Genomic DNA, 27,225 nt, shown 5'->3' with positions numbered 1-27,225 from the left:
TCTGGTTTGCTACTTCTCAGGAAAACACTGCCCTGAGTGTTTTAGCAAATAATTGCAAGTCACAAAGAGCTAGAACCGGTTCAAGAGTGTTCAGCCTATAGTGTATGTTTATTGTAATGAATTTTTGCTGACACACCTTTGTTTGCCCCCTTGACAGAAAGGTAACGCCTACAATTCTTCCGAACATCCTGCACAAAATTGGTGACACTCCCCTGGTGCGGATTAACAAGATCCCTAAAGCATTTGGACTCAAATGTGAACTATGTAAGATACATTCACAGATCCTCTCTCTCTGTTCTGCCCTAAAGTGCAATATTCATCACATATAGTCATGGCCAAAAATATTGGCACCCCTGCATTTCTGTCAGATAATGCACCACTTTTTCCAGAAAATTGTTGAAATTACTAATGCTTTGGTATTCACATGTTTATTTCTTTTGTTTGCATTGGAACAACACAAAACCCGCCTCCAAAAAAGCCAAAATCAATATTATTTTACACAGAACTCCAAAAATGGACTGGACAAAATTATTGGCACTTTTTCAAAATTGTAAGAAATAGTTGTATTCTAAGCATATGATACTCCTTTAAAGGCCTACTGAAAGCCACTACTACCGACCACGCAGTCTGATAGTTTATATATCAATGATGAAATCTTAACATTGCAACACATGCCAATACGGCCGGGTTAACTTATAAAGGGCAATTTTAAATTTCCCGCGAAACTTCCGGTTGCAAACGTCTATGTATGATGACGTTTGCGCGTGACGTCGATGGTTGAAACGGAAGTATTCGGACACCATTGTATCACAATACAAACAGCTCTGTTTTCATCGCAAAATTCCACAGTTTTCTGGACATCTGTGTTGGTGAATCTTTTGCAATTTGTTTAATGAACAATGGAGATTGCAAAGAAGAAAGCTGTAGGTGGGATCGGTGTATTAGCGGCTGGCTGCAGCAACACAACCAGGAGGACTTCGACTTGGATAGCAGACGCGCTAGCCGCCGCTAGCCGCCGCTAGCCACCGCTAGCCGCCGACCGCATAGATGATCGGGTGAAGTCCTTCGTCGCGCCGTCGATCGCTGGAACGAAAGTGAGCACGGGTGTTGATGAGCAGATGAGGGCTGGCGTAGGTGGAGCGCTAATGTTTTTATCATAGCTCTGACGAGGTCCCGTAGCTAAGTTAGCTTCAATGGTGTCGTTAGCAACAGCATTGCTAGGCTTCGACAGGCGGCACAGCATTAACCGTGTGGTTACAGGTCCAGAGTTTGGCTCGGTGTCTCCTGATAGTAGTATTGTTGATCTTCTGTCTATCCTTCCAGTCAGGGGCTTATTTATTTTGTTTCTATCTGCATTTAAGCACGATGCTATCACATTAGCTCCGTAGCTAAAGTGCTTCACCGATGTATTGTCGTGGAGATAAAAGTCACTGTGAATGTCCATTTTGCGTTCTCGACTCTCATTTTCAAGAGGATATAGTATCCGAGGTGGTTTAAAATACAAATCCGTGATCCACAATAGAAAAAGGAGAAAGTGTGGAATCCAATGAGCCCTTTTACCTGCACTGCACTCTAGTCCTTCACTCTCACGTTCCTCATCCACAAATCTTTCATCCTCGCTCAAATTAATGGGGTAATCGTCGCTTTCTCGGTCCGAATCGCTCTCGCTGCTGGTGTAAACAATGTGCAAATGTGAGGAGCCCTTCAACCTGCGACGTCACGCTACTTCCGGTACAGGCAAGGCTTTTTTAATCAGCGACCAAAAGTTGCGAACTTTATCGTCGATGTTCTCTACTAAATCCTTTCAGCAAAAATTGCAATATCGCGAAATGATCAAGTATGACACATAGAATGGATCTGCTATCTCCGTTTAAATAAAAACATTTCATTTCGGTAGGCCTTTAATTTGTAAATAAACTCACCTGTAGCAAGAAACAGGTGCTGGCAATACAGAAATCACACTTGGAGCCAGTTAAAATGGAGAAAAGTTGACTAAACCTTTGTGTCGTGTGTACCACACTGGGCATGGAGAAAAGAAAGAAGAGCAAAGAACTCTCAGAAGATTTGAGAACCAAGATTGTGGAAAGGCATGGACAATCTCAAGGTTACAAGTCCATCTCCAGAGATCTAAATGTTCATGTGTCTACTGTGCGCAGTGTCATCAAGAAGTTTAAAGCCCATGGCACTGTAGCTAACCTCCCTGGACGTGGACGGAAGAGAACAATTGATGAAAGACTGCAATGAAGGATTGTTAGACTTGTGGATTAAGAACCTGGATCCACTTCCAAACACATTCAAGCTGACCTGCAGACACAGGGTACAACAGTGTCAGCTCGCACTTCCCGTCGCCATCTCAATGAAAAGGGACGCTATGGTTGGAGACCCAGGAGGACCCAGCTGCTGACACAGAGACATAAAAAAGCAAGACTGGAGTTTGCAAAAACTTACCAAAGGAAGCCAAAATCCTTCTGGGAGAACGTCCTGTGGACATATGAGACTATAAAGTGGAGCTTTTTGGTAAAGCACATCATCACATTGTTTACAGAAAATAAAATGAGGCCTTCAAAAAAAAGAACACCATCCCTACAGTCAAACATGGTGGAGACTACAGTCAAACATGGTGGAGACTCACTGATGTTTTGGGTTTGCTTTGCTGCTTCTGGTACCGGATGCCTTGACTGTGTGCATGGCATCATGAAATCTGAGGACTACCAAATAATTTTGGGGCATAATGTAGGGCCCAGTGTCAGAAAGCTGGGTCTCCGTCAGAGGTCACGGGTCTTCAAGCAGGACAAGAACCCAAAGCTGTTCAAAAAGCACACAAAAATGGCTTAAGACAAAGCGCTGGAGAGTTCTGAAGTGGCCATCAATGAGTCCAGATCTAAATCCCATAGAACATCTGTGGAGAGATCTTAAAACAGCAGTTGGGAGAAGGCACCCTTCAAATCCTGGAGACCTGAAGCAGTTTGCAAAAGAAGAGTGGTCCAAAATTCCAGTAGCAAGGTGTAAGAAACTCATTGATGGTTACAGGAAGCGATTGATTTCAGTTATTTTTTCCAAAGGGTGTGCTACCAAATTTTAAGTTGAGGGTGCCAATCTATTTGTCCAGTCCATTTTTGGAGTTCTGTGTAAAATAATATCAAATTTGGCTTCTTTTTTTTTTGTGTGTTCCAATGCAAGCAAAATAAATAAACATGTGAAGATCAAAGCATTTGTAATTTCAACAATTTTCTGGTAGAAGTGGTGCATTATCTGACAGAAATGCAGGGGTGCCCATATTTTTGGCCATGACTGCATATATGAAGATAATGGTTTGACAAAGTTTTTTCCCCCATGATTTAGTGGCCAAGTGCGAGTTCTTCAACGCCGGCGGCAGTGTCAAAGACCGGATTAGTCTGCGAATGGTGGAGGATGCGGAGAGAGAAGGGATCCTCAAGCCAGGGGACACCATTATCGAGCCCACTTCTGGAAACACCGGTAAGTACTTGCACATGTTTGTGCTCACAAGTGTGTTGCGATGCTATGACAAAATGAATTTTAATGAGTTGGAAGCAGCAGGCTTGCGAAAGCTTACTCGCGTATGTGTTTGCTTGGTGTTCAGGTATTGGATTGGCTCTGGCCGCAGCTGTGAAAGGCTACCGCTGCATCATCGTCATGCCAGAGAAAATGAGCATGGAGAAGGTAAGTTGTCCTTTTTACTTTGGTCACTTTTTCACCAGAGATGTTTTTTTATGCAATCATATAACACACAAAACAATGCAGGTGGATGTCCTGAGGGCACTCGGAGCCGAGATTGTCCGCACCCCTACTAGTGCTCGCTTCGATTCCCCAGAATCCCACGTGGGAGTTGCATGGCGCCTGAAGAACGAGATCCCGAACTCTCACATCCTGGACCAGTACCGCAACCCGAGCAACCCTCTGGCTCACTACGACACCACAGCAGAAGAAATCCTGGAGCAGTGCGACGGTAGAGGACACCACTGAGATGATTAACATCTAATTTCTCCTTTGCCTCTGCTAAACTCTTGACAGCATATTGGGATCCCCAAGTTACATATTTGATACCTCTCTCTGTGACAGGGAAACTAGACATGCTGGTGGCAGGAGCCGGCACTGGAGGAACCATCACAGGCATTGCTCGCAAACTAAAGGAACGTTGCCCCAACATCAAAGTAAGTTGTCACTAGAGATTTTTGCGTCGACCAGCTCTTCCTCCCAGGGAATCTAAGTTACTGGTCAATCCCAAATTCTTTCGATGACAGATATGCTGAGTAAGAAGGACCACCAAGACAGAATAGAAATATTATCAAGTTTTACTGAAATTTCAGGAGATCAGCCCACACCGGTACATTCATATCGGCTACTCGAGTTGATCTCCCATTCAAACGGAAAAAACTACTCTTTAAAGAAGGAAGAAAGCAGCCCCCGCCCCAGAAAAGGGATGCCTCTCCCTCTCGCAACACTGATACGGCAAGAAGGGGGGGTGTATTCACATTCCAATGTCTAAGGCACTAAACAGACCTATGAAGACAAAGAAAAACTGGTAGAATATACAAAGGAAAAGTACTAGCTGGTCTAAACATGGCTATGAATAAAGAAAGAACTCTTAAAACATATATGCATTCTCCACAAGATTAAGGTAGGCCTTTTAGTTATGTAGGCGACAAAGTCACATAGTACCATTGCCTTCGCTTCTACCAAGGATTCTTAAAAGGAATATAAGCATGCAGCATTTAACAGACAGACCAATGCAATGGTGTCTATCTCTTCAAAGCATACAACTAGAGGGTTTCCCCTGATTGATCGTGGCACACCGCCACACCCTAAAAATTAAGTAGTTTTTTTTACATGAAAACAAATGTAAGTATTATATGAATGGGTATAGTCTGTTACTTATTTCTATGGATGTTCTCATTCATCCAGGTCATTGCTTTCTTAGGGCATTCAATAAATCAAAACTAGACTTGTTTTTTTTTTCTTAGAAGATGTTTTGCCACTCCATGTAGGCTTCATTGGTTCATCCTCATAGACTTTGATTGGTCAGATCTAGTCTTAAACTTAGATTGGTCAGATCTAGTCTAGCGACTGGTGCCAAAACCCCAAATATTTATACTCTCAACACCGGGTGGGTGTTTCTGGGCAAGGATGGTTTCGCCCTATCGTAGTGAGAAAAACAACTGTTGAGATGCAAACTATCAATCCTACTGTCGATGCTTAACGGCAGTTTAAATGGAACATCCCCTTGTTAGCATTGAGGTTTTGAGTGGCAGAACAATCGCTCTGGATCGACCACATTATTTATGCACTATTGGCCATAAATAGTTTAAAAACATTCCAAATATCATACTAATATTCCTTTTATTTTGAAAAACGTGCATCTAAAGTGACTGTAAGCATGATTGCTAAAGCTGGTCACACCCGATCGACCGTAGAACAGAGTTATTTTGGTTAATAAATGCATTTTTTGTTGAAGCTTGTGAAAACTACCCACATTTTGACATTACTACCGACCGTAACGTCTAACTTTAGGCTATGTGTGTTTTCGAACCTCCGTTCTTTGTGTGGCTCGGTTGGTACAGCGGCTGTGCCAGCAACTTGAGGGTTGCAGGTTCGATCCCCGCTTCCGCCATCCTAGTCACTGCCGTTGTGTCCTTAGGCAAGACAATTTAACCACCTGCTCCCAGTACCCACCCACACTGGTTTAAATGTAACTTAGATAATGGGTTTCACTATGTAAAGCGCTTTGTCGCTAGAGAAAAAGCGGTTTGGTTGTTATCGTCATTCATCAACAATTGAGAACAGAGAAATGGATATTGGAACAGTGTAGGTCTGACTTGGTCGGATATGGACAGAAAGTAAGTAAGAGAGAGAGAGAGAAGAAGGCATAAGAAAAGTATCAGAAGGCATGAGAAAAGTATCTGCATTTGATTGTTTACATTTGATTATTAGCAATCCGGGGAGGGTGTTAGTTTAGGTTTGTAGCTGCCTGGGGGTGAACTTTTATTGCGGTTTTGAAGGAGGATAGAGATGCCCTTTCTTTTATACCTGATGGGAGCGCATTCCACATTGATGTGGCATAGAACGAGAATGAGTTAAGACCTTTGTTAGTTCGGAATCTGGGTTAAACGTGGTTAGTGGAGCTCCCCCTGGTGTTGTGGTTATGGCGGTCATTTACGTTAAGGAAGTAGTTTGACATGTACTTCGGTATCAGGGAGGTGTAGCGGATTTTATAGACTAGGCTCAGTGCAAGTTGTTTTACTCTGTCCTCCACCTTGAGCCAGCCCACTTTGGAGAAGTGGGTAGGAGTGAGGTGGGATCTGGGGTGGAGGTCTAGAAGTAATCTGACTAGCTTGTTCTGGGATGTTTGGAGTTTAGATTTGAGGCTTTTGGAGGTGCTAGGGTACCAGGAGGTGCATGCGTAATCGAAAAAGGGTTGAACGAGAGTTCCCGCCAGAATCCTCATGGTGCTTTTGTTGACCAGAGAGGAGATTCTGTAGAGAAATCTCGTTCGTTGGTTAACCTTTTTGATTACCTTGGTTGCTATTTTATCACAGGAAAGATTAGCCTCTAGAATGGAACCTAGGTAGGTGACCTCATCTTTCCTGGTGATAACAATGTCACCCACTTTTATAGTGAAGTCATTGACTTTCTTAAGGTTGATGTGGGACCCAAATAGGATGGATTCCGTCAGTTGTGAATGTGAATGAATGTTTGTCTGTATATACCCTACAAATTTTCGTTTTTAATGAGCTGGTCCATTACAGGGCCGTAAAATGTGAGTATTTCACTCGCATATGCGCCTAAAATTGGATTGTGCTAGTAGAAAAATAATACTTTTTTGCTTGCACAACAAGTGCTCGAAAGAGATGTGCAAATAACGTCTAAAGTAGCGTGCTGCCAAAGACGCTCTTATTAAATTTTATTGCTGAACACGCCAACGGCAACTCCATATTCTTAAACATGCACACATGTTTCTCCGTCATTGTACACACCAGCAACACGGCACTACCTCATCCATCAATCACACTCAGGGTGAAGTGCATTCACGAACACTCTAATTCTGACCATCAACATTAATTAATCAGGCATGTGATTTTTCCGTCTAAAGTCGGAATTCCGTCTTTTTTAATCTCGGGAAAAAAAAAATTATCTCCCGTTTTTCCGTTTTTTTCCCCGACCCTAAATCAAGATTCGAGACGTAGTTTATATTACACCGTAGTTGATTGGTCGATATGTTCCTTGTGACCAATCAGGACATCTGTTATGAATGATGACGTTAATAACGTCATCATTCATAATGGTTATTAGCGCCATTTTCCATATGTAAACGATGTCGGTTCTCGAGAGAAAGGACGCTTTACGAGTAAAAGAAATTGATAAACATGTCAAAAATAAGTTTCGATGGGACTGGATGGAAAGGTAAATCACTGATACTGTTGGGAAGAAGGAAGTTACGACTTTGTTCGGTGATTTTATTCGGAAAATCGATCGTCCCGGAAAGGTTTTGTGCACGTGGTGTCATGATAATGTTGACTATGGATCACGAGGTTTCAAGGCTTTGGAAGTACATGCGGAACGCCAAAAACATATGAAACAACTTGAAGCAAGGAAAACAAACTTTTCACTAGCTGGTACTTTTGGATGTCAACCGAAAGTGAGCAAACCTTACGGACTTCATCTTTTGTTTACATCGAAAACTGCCGTAGACATCGAGAGGAAAGATCCACCCACTTCAGTTGCAGACAGGGTTGTTAATAATGAGGTAAGCTAAAAAATATTTGCTTGCGAAATACGCATGTTTGTTTTAAATATTAACCAATTATTGCTTTGCGAAATATAAATGGGTTTTTCTAAAAATAAAAAGCCACGTGAAAATATATTATGAAATTACAGAAATTCAAAGAGTCGCATTATTGATTCTAGTTAACACTTTATTTGAAATAAATTAGCATATAATACTATTTTGTAATATTAAGTTCTTATGTAGTCTGTTGAAACTATTGTCAGTGGTGTAACAATCTTGAAGGTAAATATTTTCACACTTGTTTCATGCAATATGTCAGTGTCCTCACATTATTATTATTTCCTATTTTCAAATATGAGTAAACAATACTAAACATGTTTAATCATTTTCATAAATGTATATCCTATTTTGGCGAAAAGAATGAAATGTTTACATTACATTACATGAACTGAAGTAATGTGGTAATACTGTAAATAAACTGTAGATAATAACACTGATCAATGTGACACCTGTGGATGTGAAATGAACACAAGATGTAAATATTAGTGACTAAATACTGTTGGGACTGAACCATATACAGTGATTCATTAGGATAATTGGGTTATGCATGTTCTATTAATGATGTTTTCATGTCTTTAAACACTAAAATATTTTCTTCAAATGGTGCTGTCTTTGTTAATTTTAGCATGTTAAATTGGTGAAAAACCAGGAGCTTCGGGGGGCGTTGTCCCCCCCAGGACCTGTCTGGGGGCCTTTCGTCCCCCAGACCCCCGGAAATTTTTTCAGTCTTTTTCATTGTGGTCAAATCACATGCCTGTTAATTCAAACATGCTGGCCGTTACACTATGGTATGGTATGCTCTTTATTGTCATTGCACAAGTACAACGGAATTTCCCTTTCACCACAAACCCGTTCAAGATTAGACAATGTACAGGGAACAGAACATGACCTCGCACTCCCTTCCCTCTGTTGCTAGATATCTCGAGATGTATGTTGTAATATGTTTATGTGCTTTGCTATGGAGGTTTTTTCCCACTCCAGACTAGGCCCCCTTAGGAGCACAGTCTAGATTGTATTTTTTTACTCATCCTTCCCCAGCGTTTTACCTTTTTCCCATCTTTTACGGGGCGCCTTGTGGCGACCCATCAGCATTCCTGTTCTGTAACCCTGTACACTGTTTGTTTGTCTAATCTTGAACGGGTTTGTGCTGAAAACAAAGTTTCGTTGTACTTGTGCAATGACAGTAAAGACCTATCTATCTCTATCTATGAACGGTGTCGGATCGCTACTTACGGCGAGGCCGTAAAAGGTGGAAAAAATGTAGACACTGGAGGAGGATGAGTTAAAAAAAAAAGTTGATTACAGACTAGGCTACTATTGAGGGCGACCCAGTCTGAAGTGAGAAAATAACTCCATTGCAAAGCACATAAACACTCAATGCAAAGCATATATACACATTACGACACACTCGAGACTTCCAACAAGGGGGCAGGCATCCGGCCCGAAGCTGCCAGCCACTAGGGGGCGCTGCTGCATGTGCCATCATGCCACGTGGTTTGAAGTGTCGTGGGATGGGGGGTGGGGTATAAGAGACAGGGTTGGAGTTTGTTGCGTCTTCACTGCACTGTCCTCTGGGAGAGTCCTGATTTTAGAGAGCAGTGCAAAAAGAGGCAACAAGAAAGTTAAGACAAGACAAAACAAAGAAGCAAGCAGGCTAGGGAAAGGGGAGCGTCCGCCTTCGATGAGTGCCAGTGACTAAATTCATTGTGGTCATTTAATGCATAACTCTTGCATGTACAATTGACTAGCAAACATAGTTGTAATGCTAGTCTAACACCGCCAAAAGTGTGTGTCAGTTAACAACTTGTGCTCAAATTGTGTTAATGTGTGCACTTTAAAGGCCTACTGAAATGAACATTTTTTTATTTAAACGGGGATAGAAGATCCATTCTATGTGTCATACTTGATCATTTCGCGATATTGCCATATTTTTGCTGAAAGGATTTAGTAGAGAACATCGACGATAAAGTTCGCAACTTTTGGTCGCTGATAAAAAAAGCCTTGGCTGTACCGGAAGTAGCGTGACGTCACAGGTTGAAAGGCTCCTCACATTTCCCCATTGTTTACACCAGCAGCGAGAGCGATTCGGACCGAGAAAGCGACGATTACCCCATTAATTTGAGCCAGGATGAAAGATTCGTGGATGAGGAACGTGAGAGTGAAGGACTAGAGTGCAGTGCAGGACGCATCTTTTTTCGCTCTGATCGTAACTTAGGTACAAGCTGGCTCATTGGATTCCACACTCTCTCCTTTTTCTATTTTGGATCACGGATTTGTATTTGAAACCACCTCGGATACTATATCCTCTTGAAAATGAGAGTCGAGAACGCGAAATGGACATTCACAGTGACTTTCATCTCCACGACAATACATCGGCGAAGCACTTTAGCTACGGAGCTAATGTGATAGCATCGGGCTTAACTGCAAATAGAAACAAAAGAAATAAACCCCTGACTGGAAGGATAGACAGAAAATCAACAATACTATTAAACCATGGACCTGTAACTACACGGTTAATGCTTTCCAGCCTGGCGAAGCTTAACAATGCTGTTGCTAACGACACCATTGAAGCTAATTTAGCAACGGGACCTCACAAAGCTATGCTAAAAACATTAGCTATCCACCTACGCCAGCCAGCCCTCATCTGCTCATCAACACCCGTGCTCACCTGCGTTCCAGCGATCGACGGAGCGACGAAGGACTTCACCCGATCATCAATGCGGTCGGCGTTAGCGTCGGATAGCCCGTCTGCTATCCAAGTCAAAGTCCTCCTGGTGTTGCTGCAGCCAGCCGCTAATACACCGATCCCACCTACAGCTTTCTTCTTTGCAGTCTTCATTGTTCATTAAACAAATTGCAAAAGATTCACCAACACAGATGTCCACAATACTGTGGAATTCTGCGATGAAAACCGAGCTTTTTGTATTGGATACAATGTGTCCGAATACTTCCGTTTCAACGATTGACGTCACGCGCAAACGTCATCATACATAGACGTTTTCAACCGGAAGTTTCGCGGGAAATTTAAAATTGCACTTTATAAGTTAACCCGGCCGTATTGGCATGTGTTGCAATGTTAAGATTTCATCATTGATATATAAACTATCAGACTGCGTGGTCGGTAGTAGTGGCTTTCAGTAGGCCTTTAAGTACATTCAATTCTTGCAACATTCCCTGTGTTCTTCCGTATTGCTGTCTGCTTCTGATAAACACACTTAATAGCCGCAATGCGTATTTTAGGGAAAATATTTGAAATAAACAAATGTTTCCGCTTGCTATAGATTTCATTTTTTTTCTAATAAATTCACATCATCAGCATTGAAATTGGACTTTTAACATGTGTGCATTAATAAAATGAGCCTGAGCCCCCTTTGAAAAAGAAGTGCTTCTGCAGCAGGCTGCAGAGCGTGGGAAGACCGTAAACATAAATATTGTGATTTATAAGTGGTTGATGTATATAGGCTAGTAAGGTAAAGTCTTGTACCTGACAAGTTTCGGCTATCTTGCTTCTGCAGCCTTCCTCAGATGATTCTGATGAAGGCTTTATCAGATGATTCTGATGAAGGCTTTATCAGATGATTCTGATGAAGGCTGAAGAAGCAAGATAGCCGAAACTTGTCAGGTACAAAACTTTACCTTACTAGCCTATATAAATCAACCACCTAATAAATACACATTAGTAGGCTAAATGAACATCTTCAACATAAATATTGGGAATTTTGTTTTAAAACAAAAAGTACTGCAGCAGATTGGCAACACCAGCTGTGATGGAACGGGTGATGGATGATTCAAGTTTTTATTTGAAACGTGTTAAATGTTAACTGTGCTGGTTTACCAAATGTTCGCTTACTCTCTGTAACGTTGTTGTACAAAGAAAGCATAGACAATGTATTGCTATAATTCACTTTTTTTTTATCTTGAGGATAATGTTGCAAATATTTTGTTGTTGTTTGCAAATCTTTTTTTGAATTTATTGCATAAAGAAGACTCAAATGTATCTCAGTAGTTACATGGGATGAACCCAAACAAGCGTGGATAATAATACTTCATTAAAGTAGATGACATTTTATGTGTGTTCCAGTGCTTTTTGTCTGCTTTCAAAATTAAAAAGTTGAGCTGTTGTATATTTTGAAAAAAAAAACTTAACACTTTTTAAAATGTATTTTTTAAATTTTTTTTGCACATGCTAAAAATCCTTTACTCATCTGGGTTAAATCCCAGAATCTTGTTCTATCCTAAATCCGCCCCAACATTTGTATTTTTGTCCCTTCTTTTTAAGGAGCCCTACTAAGCAAAACCAACCTTTCTTACCTATTGGTACCTACTGTTGTGTATTAAGAGCTGCATAAATCCCCCAAAATTGAAACCAAATCGTGAAAGTATTGCAAAAATAGTTATAAAATAATCTTACCTTCCTTCTTACTTCCGCCAAACGAGCCGTTTGGAATTTACAATGTTATGTCATTGTAATTTGACGCTGTTGTCAATAAACGCCTTCTTTTTCGCTATGCTTTTTTTCTGGGGCAGACGGACTCTTACATGCACATGCATCCTCCACTATTGCCATTTCTACTACAAAGTAGCGTATAGTTCAAACTTATCTGTCAGTAGACTCCATATAGAAGTGCTAAAAACTACAACAAATATGACGGGGACAAGACGCTGTTGAAGTATAAGGGACCGCCCATAAAACGGCGCATTCTGAAGAGAAGGTCAGAAAGCGGCTTAAAAACGGTCTGTAAAACATAATCCATGCAAAATTTTAACCAAATAACCATCATTACATGTTATGTAGACCAGTGATCCACAACCACCGGTCCGCATTTGCTACCAGGCCGCTCAGAAACATTAAATCATTTATAAACGTCTGCATTTTCTCCGACCTAACTTTTGCCTGTCCCACTAGACACACCAATAAGCTTGTATATAGATGTACAATAAAACTCCTCATAGGAAGTTGCCATTTGTTATAACTTTGTGGCATAATACAATGCACATTAATGAATATAAAAAATATAAATGTGACAGATTGTAGCCAAAGGCTGATTCCCATCTGCAGTCCCCAGCAGGTTGATGGTAACCTGCTGGGGATCTCATTGCAAAGAAACAAGCCCAGGACTCCCACTAATTCAGCGTTATAGTGAGTTGTATTTTTCATGCACTTATTTTTGCTGTATTTATCTGGCGCAAGTGGAAAGCCGATCCCTGAAAATAATGCCTACATTAAACTGGTCCGCGGTGCTAAAAAGGTTGGGGACCACTGATGTAGACCAGTGGTTCTCAAATGGGGGTCCGTGTACCCCTGGGGGTACTTTAAGGTATGCCCAGGGGTACGTGAGATTTTTTTTAAATATTCTAAAAGTAGCAACAATTCAAAAATCCTTTATAAATATATTTATTGAATAATACTTCAACAAAATATGAATGTAAGTTCATAAACTGAACATCAAATCAAGTAGGCTATTCCATTCATTACCATAAACCCAGAGTTTCCCCCATGCCATGATGGTTTGACCCTCACTAAAATGTCTGTCAAAAAGAACTGTGAAAAGAAATGCAACAATGCAATATTCAGTGCTGACAGGTAGATTTTTTGTGGACATGTTCCATAAATATTGATGTTAAAGATTTCTTTTTTGTAAAGAAATGTTTAGAATTAAGTTATGAATCCAAATGGATCTCTATTACAATCCCCAAAGAGGGCACTTTAAGTTGATGATTACTTCTATGTGTATAAATCTTTGTTTATAATTGAATCACTTGTTTATTTTTCAACAAGTTTTTAGTTATTTTCATACCTTTTTTTCCAAATAGTTCAAGAAAGACCACAACAAATGAGCAATATTTTGCACTGTTATACAATGTAATAAATCAGAAACTGATGACATAGTGCTGTATTTTACTTATTTATCTCTTTTTTTCAACCAAAAATGCTTTGCTCTGATTAGGGGGTACTTGAATTAAAAACATGTTCGCAGGGGGTACATCACTGAAAAAAGGTTGAGAACCACTGATGAAGACCACAAAAACAAAATCATAATATGACCACTGTTAAAACACTGGCACAGTTTCAACAGTACTATTTAGGCGCAGGTATCGGATGTAAACAAGACCCAACAGTACTCCTTCGCGGAGCAATTAAGCTTAAACTGGGCGCCAGAGTCACTTGCTACTATCAATCACAAAAACACTTCTTAGCACGACTACACAAAGTACCAATGACCACAATGCAGAGCTTCTCAAACTTGTTTCACCAAGTACCACCTCAGAAAAAAACTTGGCTCTCCAAGTACCACCATAATGACCAACATTGAAATATTGTAGCATAATAGCCTTAAGTGTTCATTAAAACAAGGCAGAGGTTTTATTTTAACAAGTATTTTTAATATTTTGGCCACTCCAGCATTACACACAGTTTGGACAGTAACACTGTTTGAATATAGAAAAATAAAACACTACTTTAATGACGTGATTCTTTGGTGTACCATTTGAGCAGTGGTTCTTAACCTTGTTGGAGGTACCGAACCCCACCAGTTTCATATGCGCATTCACCGAACCCTTCTTTAGTGAACATTTAAAAAAAAATTTTTTTTTGAAATTCAAGACAGTTATGTTTTTTTTACTGGTGCACAAAATGAACAGTGCATGAACATCACCTTGTTCAAAGAACAAAACCAACACAGTGCATGAACTCACAACAAATTACACACTTGCAAATCAGATGGAAAATTAGAGGGAACATTGTTTGGTGGTATCCGTAATACGCCGATAGGGAGAAGTTTTTATTTACACGATGAGTCGGGTGTGTCTTGACCTCCGCGGCGGAGGCTCCGCCGAACCCCTGAGGCTGACTCACCGAACCCCTAGGGTTCGATCGAACCCAGGTTAAGAACCACTGCACTAGATACAGCTCACGTACCACAGTTTTTAATCACTGCCATAATGTTTTGAGCTGAGAATTTACACATGTAAAGCATTGCGGCACCAAGTCTGACAATAAAATCTGATGGCGAAATAAGGTTTGATAATTTACACATGTAAAGCATTGCGGCGAAATAAGGTTAGGCCATTGACCTCTAGTCTGAATTATGTTTTTGTCAGTAAAATGATAACCCTCTACTGTACAATTTGGATAGAGTATGACTATGAAGCAACACTAACCTGTATAATCCGGTCTGTAGATTGTTGGTGTGGACCCAGAAGGTTCTTGCCTCGCTGAGCCAGAGGAACTGAACAAGACGGATAAGACCCAGTATGAGGTGGAGGGCATCGGCTACGACTTCATCCCCACGGTGCTTGACAGATCTGTGAGTTCCACCTCGCTTTTCTTCTTTTCTTCTCACATGCTTGCTTCATGGTAGCAACTTTGATTTTGTCAGGTTGTTGATACCTGGTATAAGTCCAAAGACGAGGAGTCCTTCAACATGTCTCGTATGCTAATCAGGGACGAGGGCCTTCTGTGTGGTAAGTGCTCGCAGCTGCCAAGCGAAACCATTACTCTGTGCTTAGAAGTACCAATAAATGTAATCTTATCTTGGCAGTGAAATGATTGTGTGTTAAACAGGAGGGAGCTCTGGCACCGCAATGGCAGCCGCTGTCAACGTTGCCAAAGAGTTGAAGGAAGGCCAGCGCTGTGTTGTCCTCCTGCCAGACTCGGTCCGAAATTACATGTAAGAGTTCATCCCACAACCCCAACGGGTGGTAAAGTGGCTTTTGTGATTACCTGGAAATCTTTTGTATGTTCGTACTGTCATATATTTGATAATGACGGGACATCATGTTAGGTTTGTGTTCCTGGAAATGATAAATATTTGGTCCGCAGTTGCTGTCAACTCAATTATAATTTCTTCTGCAAGGTCCAAATTCCTGAGTGACAAATGGATGGTACAGAAGGGCTTCCTGAGCGAGGAGGATCTCATGGTGAAAAAACCCTGGTATGGAGATTGTCACCGTTTCATTACGAATTATATATTTTTTTAAATCAGACTTTTCACATTGTTGAATTTGGATTATTCACGGTTGGTACAAAAGCCTAGCTTAATTTATTTGTGGTACTTTTGCTGACAACATACTCTCAGCCAGCGTTTGTTGTCCACTACCCGTTGGTTGTTTGTTTTTTTTTGATTGATTGAGACTTTTATTAGTAGATTGCACAGTACAGTACCTATTCCGTACAATTGACCACTAAATGGTAACACCCAAATAAGTTTTTCAACTTGTGTATGTCCACGTTAATCAATTCATGGTATACATATATACTATTAGCATAATACGGTCATCAGAAGAATCAGAATCAGAATCAGCTTTATTGTCATTACGCAGGGTAACGAGATTGAGGCCATTCCATACAGTGCGATAAAACAAGTGTACACTCTATACAGAGGGTGAAATGAATATGTACATGAATATCTACATGAAACAGGGTGGTTGGTGGAATGGGTTATTGCACCGAAGAGAAGGCAGTTATGAGGGTCAATGGGGAAGTCTGTTCAGGGTGGTTATGGCCCTGGGGAAGAAGCTGTTTTTTAGCCTGTTCGTCTTGGTTTTAATGCACCTGTAGCGCTTCCCAGAGGGCAGCAGGTGGAACAGGGTGGGTGCTGTCCTTGATGATGGCACTGGCTCTGTTGAGGCAGCGGGAGGTGTAGATGTCCATCAGAGAGGGGAGAGGGCGGCCGATGATCTTTTGAGCCGTCTTGACCACTCTTTGCAGCCTCTCCCTGTCTGCTGCAGTGCAGCTGCCGTACCATACTGTAATACAGTAGGTCAGCAGGCTCTCGATGGACGAGCGGTAGAAGGTCAGCAGCAGGTCAGGCTTCAGGTTGTACTTCCCGAGGACTCTCAGGAAGTGTAGCCGCTGCTGAGCCTTCTTGATGATTGCTGTGGTGTTGACAAGTTAATCATCATCAGAGTATATACATTGAATTATTTACATTATTTACAATCCGTGGGGTGGGATGTGGAGGGGGTTGGGGCCGGGGGGTTAGGTTTGGTTGATATCAGCACTTCAGTCATCAACAATAATATAATCTGAGAAATGGACATTGAAACAGTGTAGGTCTGACTTCGTAGGATATGTACAGCCAGCAGTGAACATAGTGAGCTCAGAAAGCACAAGAACAAGTATATGTGACCCGTGCTGGCAAAATGAGTCGGAATGCGCACAGGCTAATTTTGAGCTACAGGCAAATAAGTGAAACAAATTTATCTTGGTTGAAATTGAGATTTTCACAAAAATGAGTCCATAAAGCCACAATCTAGCGATCCCAATCATCGAAATAGCTAGAAAACATCTTAAATCACCTTTATTTGAAGGTTTTGTATGAGGTATGTCTTCAGAAATTAGTCCTTTGTGTTAAAATTCCTTGAGAAAATCAAGTGTTTTCAACGCTCACTCGCGGCAATAAGGGGAAATCCCCCTAGCCATATTTGGTATCATTGTGACGCCAAGTTTACCTACTTTCTAAAAATGAGCATGGAATTCCAGATGACGCCATTCTGAACCTATATAATTCGAGTTTTTAAACCTGTCCCGACGTAAACAAATCCGGCTTGTTGCTAAGGGTCGCTGTGAGGCGTACCCTCATTGGTTGAATCACCCCGCGCGGTGCATTGTGGTATCATGGCTGCGCCCTGATGAAAAACAACACAGTAATTTGAGCGGAATATTATGTGAAAAAAGGTGATTTTCGAACATTTAATTATTATTTTTGTGGATAAGTTAGACTGTTTTACATTCCATAATGGATTTAGAAGGTGGAGAGGGTACACAGGCGGTTGCAAGTGCGCTAAATTCACTGCAGTCGGCGAATCTTCTTAGTGCTGCTGGTCAGGAATATTACGGACAGCTGACCAGCTGACAAACTGACCAGTGAACAAAAAAACTGTGACATATCAGTGTTGAAATTTTTGTACATAACCGTTTTCAATAGAGTTGAATATATATTTTTCCTTTAGACATGGGATTTGACTTTAATTGTACCAATTTTGGTGTTGCTACAAGGACCTTTAAGGTATGGTTGCTATGGAGTTTTGTTTTGGAACATTCTGTTCTGGAACAGTAAACTTTAAGCTGTTTTTTCTCAAAACGGACCCTCAAACTTGGTCGACTTCAATCGGATGTAACTCGGTCATTTTCTGTCCGAGTCCAACAAACCATATATCATTTTGAAGGTCTTTAGATGGAGAATGTGTAAATAACAATAACTCAGTTTTTAAAATTTCCTCATTGTGATTCATTTTGCCAGCACAGGTCACATATACATTTGATTATTTACATTTGATTAATTACAATCCGGGGAGGTGTGATGTGCTGGGGGGAGGGTGTTAGTCTAGTAGCCTGCAGCATTCTTGCTAGCAGGTTCCTCAAAAACGTGTTTTGTTTTTAGATGCTATTTTAAACTTATGATGCGGTAATATATGCAAATTACCTTGTTTTTTTTCTAAAGTCCCGTCAGGGGTGTATTTTGAAGTGATTATTTGCAACAGTCGGTGTCTCCTCACTCATTTTTGCACATAGCACCATAGGGATGTAAATCTCTTGTGTTGGACGATTCGGTACGCATCTCGATGCATGGGTTACGATGCGATTCAAAAACGATTTATTTATAAAAAAGAACGATTCGATGCGATTCCATTTAGTGTATGAACGATTCATTAAGATTCGATACGGTGTATGATTCATTCAATTCTATTAACATTTGTTGATGGACACATTTTTTTTTACACCACAAAAGCACTCCTTCCTGTGTATACGCTCCTCCTCATGTTAGAGGATAGTTGGTACATTGCTCAGACTAGATCTGTCCAAGCTAAGTCTATGAGCATTAACTGATAAACTACTCGGATGAGAGGCCAAACGTCTTCTAAGACAACTGATCAGTTGAATGCCATGAGAATACCAATAACCTAATGAATGTGAACAGCCATAGGCACATTCTTCTTAAAATATAAAAAAAAGCACATTTTATGAATGTGAGATGCTTCCAGTATTTTTTTAAACACAACATATATCCCCAAAGATGTTGAATAAAGTAAAAAGGCACAAACACATGTCACATGTATTTTTTTTCCAAGAGTCATGTCAAGTCAGTGTTGTCACAGATGCCTACAGGTTATAGCCAATGGCTTAACTGGGGGCGGGACTTCCCGGACGAGGATGGGAAGCAAGTGACGTGTGTTGTATAGTTGAAAGGGGAAAGGAAAGTTGTCTGAAAAAAGCGCAAGACACGGAAATGTAGCCATCTGTACGAGAACGTTGCGTTTTGTGAAACACAGAAAGACAAACTGGGAATCTGTCTGTTCCGCCACTACTTGGAATGATACTTTCAGGCTCAAACACTGATAACATCTATTAAACAAGACAAGAAGCAAGGAATCAAACAGAGACAGAATTAAATTTGGCTCAATGAGGAGAAACTCATACACCTGTACCCTTGTACACAGTGTCATCACGCTCTGATGAAAGATTGTACGCCTCCTCTTTTATTTGGACTTTCCCTGATTACATGGCAACAGCTGTTTCTAAGGGAGGGGGGTCGTAAACAGCCATCGCCTTTGATTAAAAACAGTTAAAAGAAAAGGTCGCCTGGAGGGGAGTCTGGTCCTGCTTCCTCTCCGCTTTGTAGTCAAGACAAAATCTTTCTGTGGATTACAATACATCAAAGAAACAACACCTTCATGTTGCTTCCCATCCAACACAGTGGAGTTTTACAAACCTTCTCGGTAGGATTAAAGACAGCTTTTGTCTTCTCGCCGGGAACTCATTGAAACACAACGTTTTGTGATAACTTAGATACAATTATTCTGACAGTTACAATATTAACGGACGGCACTGCACGGAGACGGTCCGCAGGTTTTTGACGTCACGTATCTTGTGGGTAGTTATTTGGCGGACAGCCATGACTCTCGTGTTGTTTTAAAGATCAAAATGTCTACTGATTGCAAGTCTCGCGTGGCACCCGGTCCGTGTATTCTCGTCTCTCTAGTTACATACTATAAGTCTGTTTTTCAACTACTAGTGTGCCGCGGGATACAGTCTGGTGTGCTCTCTAGAGCTCGGCAGAGTAACCGTGTAATACTCTTTCATATCAGTAGGTGGCAGCAGGTAGCTAATTGCTTTGTAGATGTCGGGAACATGGCTTGTCGTGATCACAATATGCAGGAAGCAGCATGCGTGTAGGTAAAAAGGTATCTAACACTTCAACCAAAAATAAACTAAAGGCGAGTGCCGCGAAGAAAAGGCATTGAAGCAAAACAAAACTAAAACTGAACTGGCTGCAAAGTAAACAAAAAAAGGATGCTGGACGACAGCAAAGACTTACAGCTTGTGGAGCTAGATGGCGTCCACAAAGTACATCCGTACATGACACGACAATCAACAATGTCCCCACAAAGAAGGATTGCGCCCGCACAACTTAAATAGTCTTATTGCGAAAACAAAGTCTGTGCGGGGAATAGCATTCAAAGAAGACATGAAACTGCTACAGGAAAACACCAGCAAAAGAGGAAAAGCCACCAAAATAGGAGCGCAAGACAATAACTAAAACACTACACACAGGAAAACACCAAAAAACTCAAAATAAGTTACGGCGTGATGTGACAGGTCGTAAGAGTACACCTACTTTGAGACAAGAGCTATAGTGATGCATCGTTGGTTATGGTTTGAATTCACATCCAACAATTGCGAGAACGACTTTTTACTGTCAGTATAGGCTGCTGAGTTTCATTTTTTTAATGTTTTCTGCTGGTAGAGTGCCTCAGAATTTTTTCAATTTAAAAAATGTGCCTTGGCTCAGAAAAGGTTGAAAAACACTGCTATAAGTAACATAACAAGCACGTCACTCTTTTCCAAACAACCCTGGCTTTAGTGTTTTTAAAGACAAAAACTGTCAACTGATTCATAGTTTGGCGTGTTCACCAGTTTTTGTGTCTACACTCCATTAACCTAAAGATTCACAACTGAACCTTGTCGACTGAGGGGACTGTAACCGGGCATCCAGTCCCATCGGTTTATCGTTAACTACCCTACCTACGCCACCTTTCTGGTAACCATCCGTGGTTAAAATAAAGGAGCATGTATGCACACAATCTGCCTTTATACTTTATTATTCCAATATTTTGTCGTTAATTTTGACAGCCCTCATTCGAACATAACATTCCTACACAAATCTTGTTGGTCAGGTGGTGGAATCTTAATGTGCAAAGTCTGAACCTGTCGGCGCCGCTCACCGTCCTGCCGACTGTCAGCTGCCAGAGGACGATCAAAATCCTCAAGGAGAAGGGCTTCGACCAGGCACCTGTGGTGGACGACTCAGGGTGGGTGTTCTGGAAGAAAAATAAGAGGAGACTATGCCGTGTTTGTAATGCCATGTGTGCATGCAGGTTAATCCTGGGCATGGTGACTTTGGGAAACATGCTGGCCTCTATACTTGCCGGGAAGATCAAGCTGTCAGACCCAGTCAACAAAGTGCTCTACAAGCAGTTCAAACGGGTCAGATTAACCTCTTGTGTTTGGTTGAGAGTCACCTTGATCATTTTTTTTTTAAGTGTAAACCAAGTTCTAGATTAGGTCGGTCTGTCTGAAACTTGGATTTTTTACTATTTTTTTTCCAAACTCTTCTAAAATATTCTCCTTGTTTTATGATTTTAGATCCGTCTGCTGGATAACTTGGGAAAGTTGTCCCGCATTTTGGAGACCGATCACTTTGCCTTGGTGATTCATGAGCAGATCCAATGTAAGTTGTCCAACCACTCTGGCGCCCACTACTGGAAGTATAGAAGAAGTACACTTGCCTCTTTTAAAACCCTAGTAAACAAAGTAAAAGTAATTAGACATCGATTATTTTAGTAAATATTTACTCTGCCAACAGGTTTATTTCTTATGTAGAATATGCTGTATTTACACATTTAAATACCGCATTTTTCGGAGTATAAGTCGCACCGGAGTATAAATCGCACCTGCCGAAAATGCATAATAAAGAAGGAAAAAAAACACATATAAGTCGCACTGGAGTATAAGTCGCATTTTTTGGGGACATTTATTTGATAAAACCCAACACCAAGAATAGACATTTGAAAGGCAATTTAAAATAAATAAAGAATAGTGAACAACAGGCTGAATAAGTGTACGTTATATGACGCATAAATAACGAACTAAGAACGTGCCTGGTATGTTAACGTAACATATTATAGTAAGAGTCATTCAAATAACTATAACATATAGAACATGCTAAAGGTTTACCAAACAATCTGTCACTCCTAATCGCTAAATCCCATGAAATCTTATACGTCTAGTCTCTTACGTGAATGAGCTAAATAATATTATTTGATATTTTACGGTAATGTGTTAATAATTTCACACATAAGTCGCTCCTGAGCAGTGTTGGGACTAACGCGTTACTGTAACGCCGTTAGTTTCGGCGGTAACTAGTAATCTAACGCGTTATTTTTTATATGCAGTAACTCAGTTACCGTTACTGCATGATGCGTTACTGCGTTATTTTACGTTATTTTTATGTAGTATCGGCTAGAAACTGGAGATCTGAGTGTGTTTTATTGGAGCGCTCCGGTGGAAAATAAGAGGCGTGCTTTCTGTGGGTGGGGGAAAGCACGCCTCCCCGCAGGGGAGACGTTCCTCCAGAGCCGTACTTCGGGGCTAACAACCTTCACTTTACCCGGAAGAGGGTCTTTACAGCTGAGGGTGAATGACGAGACCGGCGGTTTGTTGCAACTTTGTGACTTTATTGGACGCAGCCATCCACCAAGCTAGAACACCTGCACGCACTCACTGTCGCCGCTCCCTCACCTCTCTCGCCCACTCACTCACTGACGTCACTCACCTCACATGTTGTCGTATCTTAAAGGGCCACACACACACACATACGCTACTCTCATAACAACTAACAAGACATCATGGTGAAGCCAGAAGTCGAGTTTTTTAACATGGAGACATTCTCAATACTTTTCTTTTGTCGAGCACAAAGAAAATAACATTTTAGTTAAATGTAAGTTGTGTCTTGGATCAAAGATCCTATCTACTTAGAGTGAAAGTTAAAGTGCCATTATGTTGCAGCTATTTAAAATAGTTTTGTCAATTTTTTCTGGCCTGAAATAAATTGGCCCTTTGAAACATATCTTTGTCTTTGTGTGTTGTATGTAGACCACATTGTTTGTGTGTTGTATGTAGACCACATTGCTTTCTGAGTTCTGTGATGCAAATGCATGTCAAGTTGATCAACAGATGGTATTATTCTCCAGTGCAATAACAGTACTGAAATGAAGGCTAAAAGGGCATTAATGGGAGCCTTAAAAAAAAAGGGGGGAAAAAGAAGTAACTAAATAGTTACTTTTCACAGTAACGCATTACTTTTTGGTGTAAGTAACTGAGTTAGTAACTGAGTTACTTTTGAAATAAAGTAACTAGTAATTGTAACTAGTTACTGGTTTTCAGTAACTAACCCAACACTGCTCCTGAGTATAAGTCGCACCCCCGGCCAAACTATGAAAAAAACTGCGACTTATTGTACGAAAAATACGGTACATAATGGGAAGAGTAGGCCTAAACACTGTATTGTGATATTCATCGCAACCACTTGCAATAATGAATTATATCACAGTACATTACCTGCCATAGAGATGGTAATATAACCATTTCGGAGCAGGTTGTATAGGCCCTAAGAAACTCTGTATTCATTGTGCAAAGCTGTATATTATATATTGAAATAAATCAAATACAAGAACATCATATTTTATTAATTCTGTTCAACAACTTGCAGCCAGTTTTATCCCAAGACCGCTACCATGTAATGATACGGAAGATTCACCCTCATCTTTTCACATAACACTGGCTAATCAAAACAAGATACATGAAAAAATTAGCTATCTGAACAATTGAAAAGCAAAATATATATTTAATATAAACAGTTCCTTAAAAAAAATGCATGCTACAATATAATTCATTCATTCATTAATTTTTTATTTATCTCCTTCATTTTTGATCAATAGACAATTAAACTTTAGCAACTAAACACATATTTACACACCTATGCTTGAGAAGGAACAGGATGAAGAAAATAGTACTTTTCCTGCCCCCTTCAACAAAATAAGTAGTCTTACTTAATGGATAGCCCAGTTTCACATGCATGCAAACCAAACAAATACATCCAAATATAATGAAAACAAACAAACAAAAAAAAAAAAACAAGTGCAAAACTTCATGAAGTACAAACCGAACAAAAAAAGTAATCTACACCTCTCAGGATGATACAAAACCAGACAAAAAATAAGTAAAATAATAAATATAAAGCAAAATGTAGACACTTACGGCTTGTCATATGATCTTATTGTTCTGTCTTTATATATTTTTTTCAATTGGAATATATTTCTACAATCTTTTATCTCATTGTAAAGAGAATTCCATAGTTTAACCCCCACCACTGATATACACATTTGTTTTTAAGTTGTCCTTTGAATACTGATGTTTGAAATGACCTTTTCTTCTATGCTCTTCATTCTTAGAAGTGATGACAAACATTGGGTGGGGGGGTGTATATTGTAGCGTCCCGGAAGAGTTAGTGCTGAAAGGGGTTCTGGGTATTTGTTCTGTTGTGTTTATGTTGTGTTACGGTGCGGACGTTCTCCCGAAATGTGTTTGTCATTCTTGTTTGGTGTGGGTTCACAGTGTGGCGCATATTTGTAACTGTGTTAAAGTTGTTTATACGGCCACCCTCAGTGTGACTTGTATGGCTGTTGACCAAGTATGCCTTGCAATCACTTGTGTGTGTGAAAAGCTGTAGGTATTATGTGATTAGGCAGGCACGCAAAGGCAGTGCCTTTAAGGTTTATTGGCGCTCTTTACTTCCCCCCTACGTTCGTGTACACAGCGGCGTTTTAAAAAGTCATACGTTTTACTTTTTGAAACCGATACCGATATTACATTTTAAAGCATTTATCGGCCGATAATTTCGGTAGTCCGATATTATCGGACATCTCTAGCTAGAAGTCCTATGTACTTTGACATCGGTTACCTGTGGGTAGCAATGTTTAATTGTACTGTCCCTGTCAAATAAATACATAAATAAAAAAATATAAAAACATCGGTCCCCTCATAATAGTCTGTACCTATCACCCCATAATGACTCCACCAAAAAAGTTTTCTGAAGTGTTTGCAAATACCGTATTTTTCGGACTATTAAGTCACAGTTTTTTTCATAGTTTGGCCGGGGGTGCGACTTATACTCAGGAGCGACTTATGTGTGAAATGATTAACACGTTACCGTAAAATATCAAATAATATTATTTAGCTCATTCAGAGAGACTAGACCGGGGGTCGGCAACCCGCGGCTCTAGAGCCGCATGCGGCTCTTTAGCGCCGCCCTAGTGGCTCTCTGGAGATTTTTCAAAAATGTATGAAGAATGGAAAAAGATGAGGGGGAAAAAATCAATTTTTTTGTTTTAGTATGGTTTCTGTAGGAGGACAAACATGACACAAACCTCCGTAATTGTTATAAATCACACTGTTTGTATTAAATATGCTTCACTGATTCAAGTATTTGGCGAGCGCCGTTTTGTCCTACTTATTTTGGCGGTCCTTGAACTCACCGTATAGTCTGTTTACATGCATAACTTTCTCCGACTTTCTAGGACGTGTTTTATGCCACTTCTTTTTCTGTCTCATTTTGTCCACCACACTTTTAACGTTGTACATGAGTGCACAAAGGTGAGTTTTGTTGATGTTATTGACTTGTGTGAAGTGCTAATCAGACATATTTGGTCACTGCATGACTGCAAGCTAATCGATGCTAACATGCTAGTTAGGCTAGCTATATGTATATATTGCATCATTATGCCTAATTTGTAGCTATATTTGAGATAATTTAGTTTCCTTTAAGTCCTCTTACTTAAATTTATATCTCATGACACATGTAATATGGCTTTTAATTTTTTGCGGCTCCAGACAGATTTGTTTTTGTTTTTTTGGTCCAATATGGCTCTTTCAACATTTTGGGTTGCCGACCCCTGGACTAGACGTATAAGATTTCATGGGATTTAGCGATTAGGAGTGACAGATTGTTTGGTAAACGTATAGCATGTTCTATATGTTATAGTTATTTGAATGACTTTTACCATAATATGTTACGTTAACATACCAGGCACGTTCTCAGTTGGTTATTTATGCCTCATATAACGTACACTTATTCAGCCTGTTGTTCACTATTCTTTATTTATTTTAAATTGCCTTTCAAATGTCTATTCTTGGTGTTGGGGTTTATCAAATACATTTCCCCAAAAAATGCGACTTATACTCCAGTGCGACTTATGTGTTTTTTTCCTTCTTTATTATGCATTTTCGGCAGGTGCGACTTATACTCCAGAGCGACTTATACTCCGAAAAATACGGTATATTTAAAATAGTGTTGGATGCACTGTGATGTAGGCTCCACCTCCTCCCTATTCCTCGGCCCTGGTTTAAATTGTCCCGAGCAGCATACGTTCGTGTGTGTGTGTGTGTGTGTGTTAAATTGCAGCTAACATTACTTCAGCGGAAGCGTACGCCACCACCTGTGTAACTGTAAATAAGTATCAATCCACTTCCTCCTCCTCCTCTCATACGTTCTATTTCCATTGCAGACTTGACAGACGGCTCTCCTAGTCAAAAGCAGATGGTCTTCGGGGTGGTAACTGCTGTCGACCTGCTCAACTTTGTCACGACGCGCGAGCGGAGGGAGCGTTCTTTCTCAGATTCCACGGACGAGTTGTCTCTGTGAAGCGCGCCATTGCACAATTGTACAGGTCCTGCAGCAACGTAACACACTCGGCTCTTCTCCATTAGTTGGTCTGAAGTATTATTATTTTTTTAATGTCCTTAAGGATTTTGATTAGGATTCCTTTTTTTCTTTCTAATCGTGTTTATGTTTCTGTGTACTATAAAGTTTGTTACACCGTTCATGTAACTAGGGATAGGGGCATTTACTCTCAAGCAATTAGCTGTTACAAAGTAAATCTGCTTGCTGTTAAAGTTTTGTTTCATTACAAAACCTTTACTATGAACTTCACAAATATTTTGGGTTTTTTTCTTGCAAAATGAAGACACTTATGCCATGAGAGTCCAAAATCGAGATTTTGACGGGTTGACATTTATTTTAGTTGATAAATATTTCAAGTTGCATTGTACGTTGTTTGCTGCTTGTGCTTTGAGTATAATCAAATCAGAATGTGTAAAGGATTTTTCCTACTTTCAGCACAGTGCCAGTAATGTGAAGTGTTAGGAGGAAAACGCTTTTTATTTTTATTTTTATTTACTCAGCTTACTGTAATGAATGGGTATGTATTAATAAAGGGTATAAACTGTATTTTATGCATATTGGTCATGAATTGTCCAAAATCTAGATGCATTCATTATTTGTGTTTTGTTATAATGCAAA

The 27,225-nt window shown here is 40.3% G+C and overlaps 1 protein-coding gene across 2 annotated transcripts in view; it reads left to right on the top strand.

Annotated features, from left to right (window-relative positions):
- cbsa (cystathionine beta-synthase a) overlaps positions 1–27,153 on the top strand; it is a 30,962-nt gene extending 3,809 nt beyond the window's left edge. Inside the window, exons 3-16 of one of the 2 annotated variants that reach the window (XM_062061877.1) lie at positions 158–264; positions 3,343–3,477; positions 3,602–3,681; positions 3,763–3,967; positions 4,081–4,172; positions 14,986–15,111; positions 15,184–15,268; positions 15,369–15,474; positions 15,661–15,738; positions 20,984–21,118; positions 21,185–21,293; positions 21,453–21,537; positions 26,432–26,593; positions 26,884–27,153. In XM_062061877.1, coding sequence (XP_061917861.1) covers positions 158–264; positions 3,343–3,477; positions 3,602–3,681; positions 3,763–3,967; positions 4,081–4,172; positions 14,986–15,111; positions 15,184–15,268; positions 15,369–15,474; positions 15,661–15,738; positions 20,984–21,118; positions 21,185–21,293; positions 21,453–21,537; positions 26,432–26,568 — 1,480 coding nt within the window. In that variant the 3' untranslated portion in view covers positions 26,569–26,593; positions 26,884–27,153. Of the gene's footprint in view, positions 1–157; positions 265–3,342; positions 3,478–3,601; positions 3,682–3,762; positions 3,968–4,080; positions 4,173–14,985; positions 15,112–15,183; positions 15,269–15,368; positions 15,475–15,660; positions 15,739–20,983; positions 21,119–21,184; positions 21,294–21,452; positions 21,538–26,431 lie in introns of both variants that reach the window. The other variant, XM_062061871.1, reaches the window with a different exon arrangement.
- Positions 27,154–27,225: the final 72 nt, after the last annotated feature.

This window comes from Entelurus aequoreus, linkage group LG01, assembly GCF_033978785.1.
Source record: "Entelurus aequoreus isolate RoL-2023_Sb linkage group LG01, RoL_Eaeq_v1.1, whole genome shotgun sequence".
In the NCBI taxonomy this organism is placed as follows: Eukaryota; Metazoa; Chordata; class Actinopteri; order Syngnathiformes; family Syngnathidae; genus Entelurus; species Entelurus aequoreus.
Note: the sequence above shows the minus strand (reverse complement) of the source record. Positions and strands in the feature narration are given on the sequence as shown.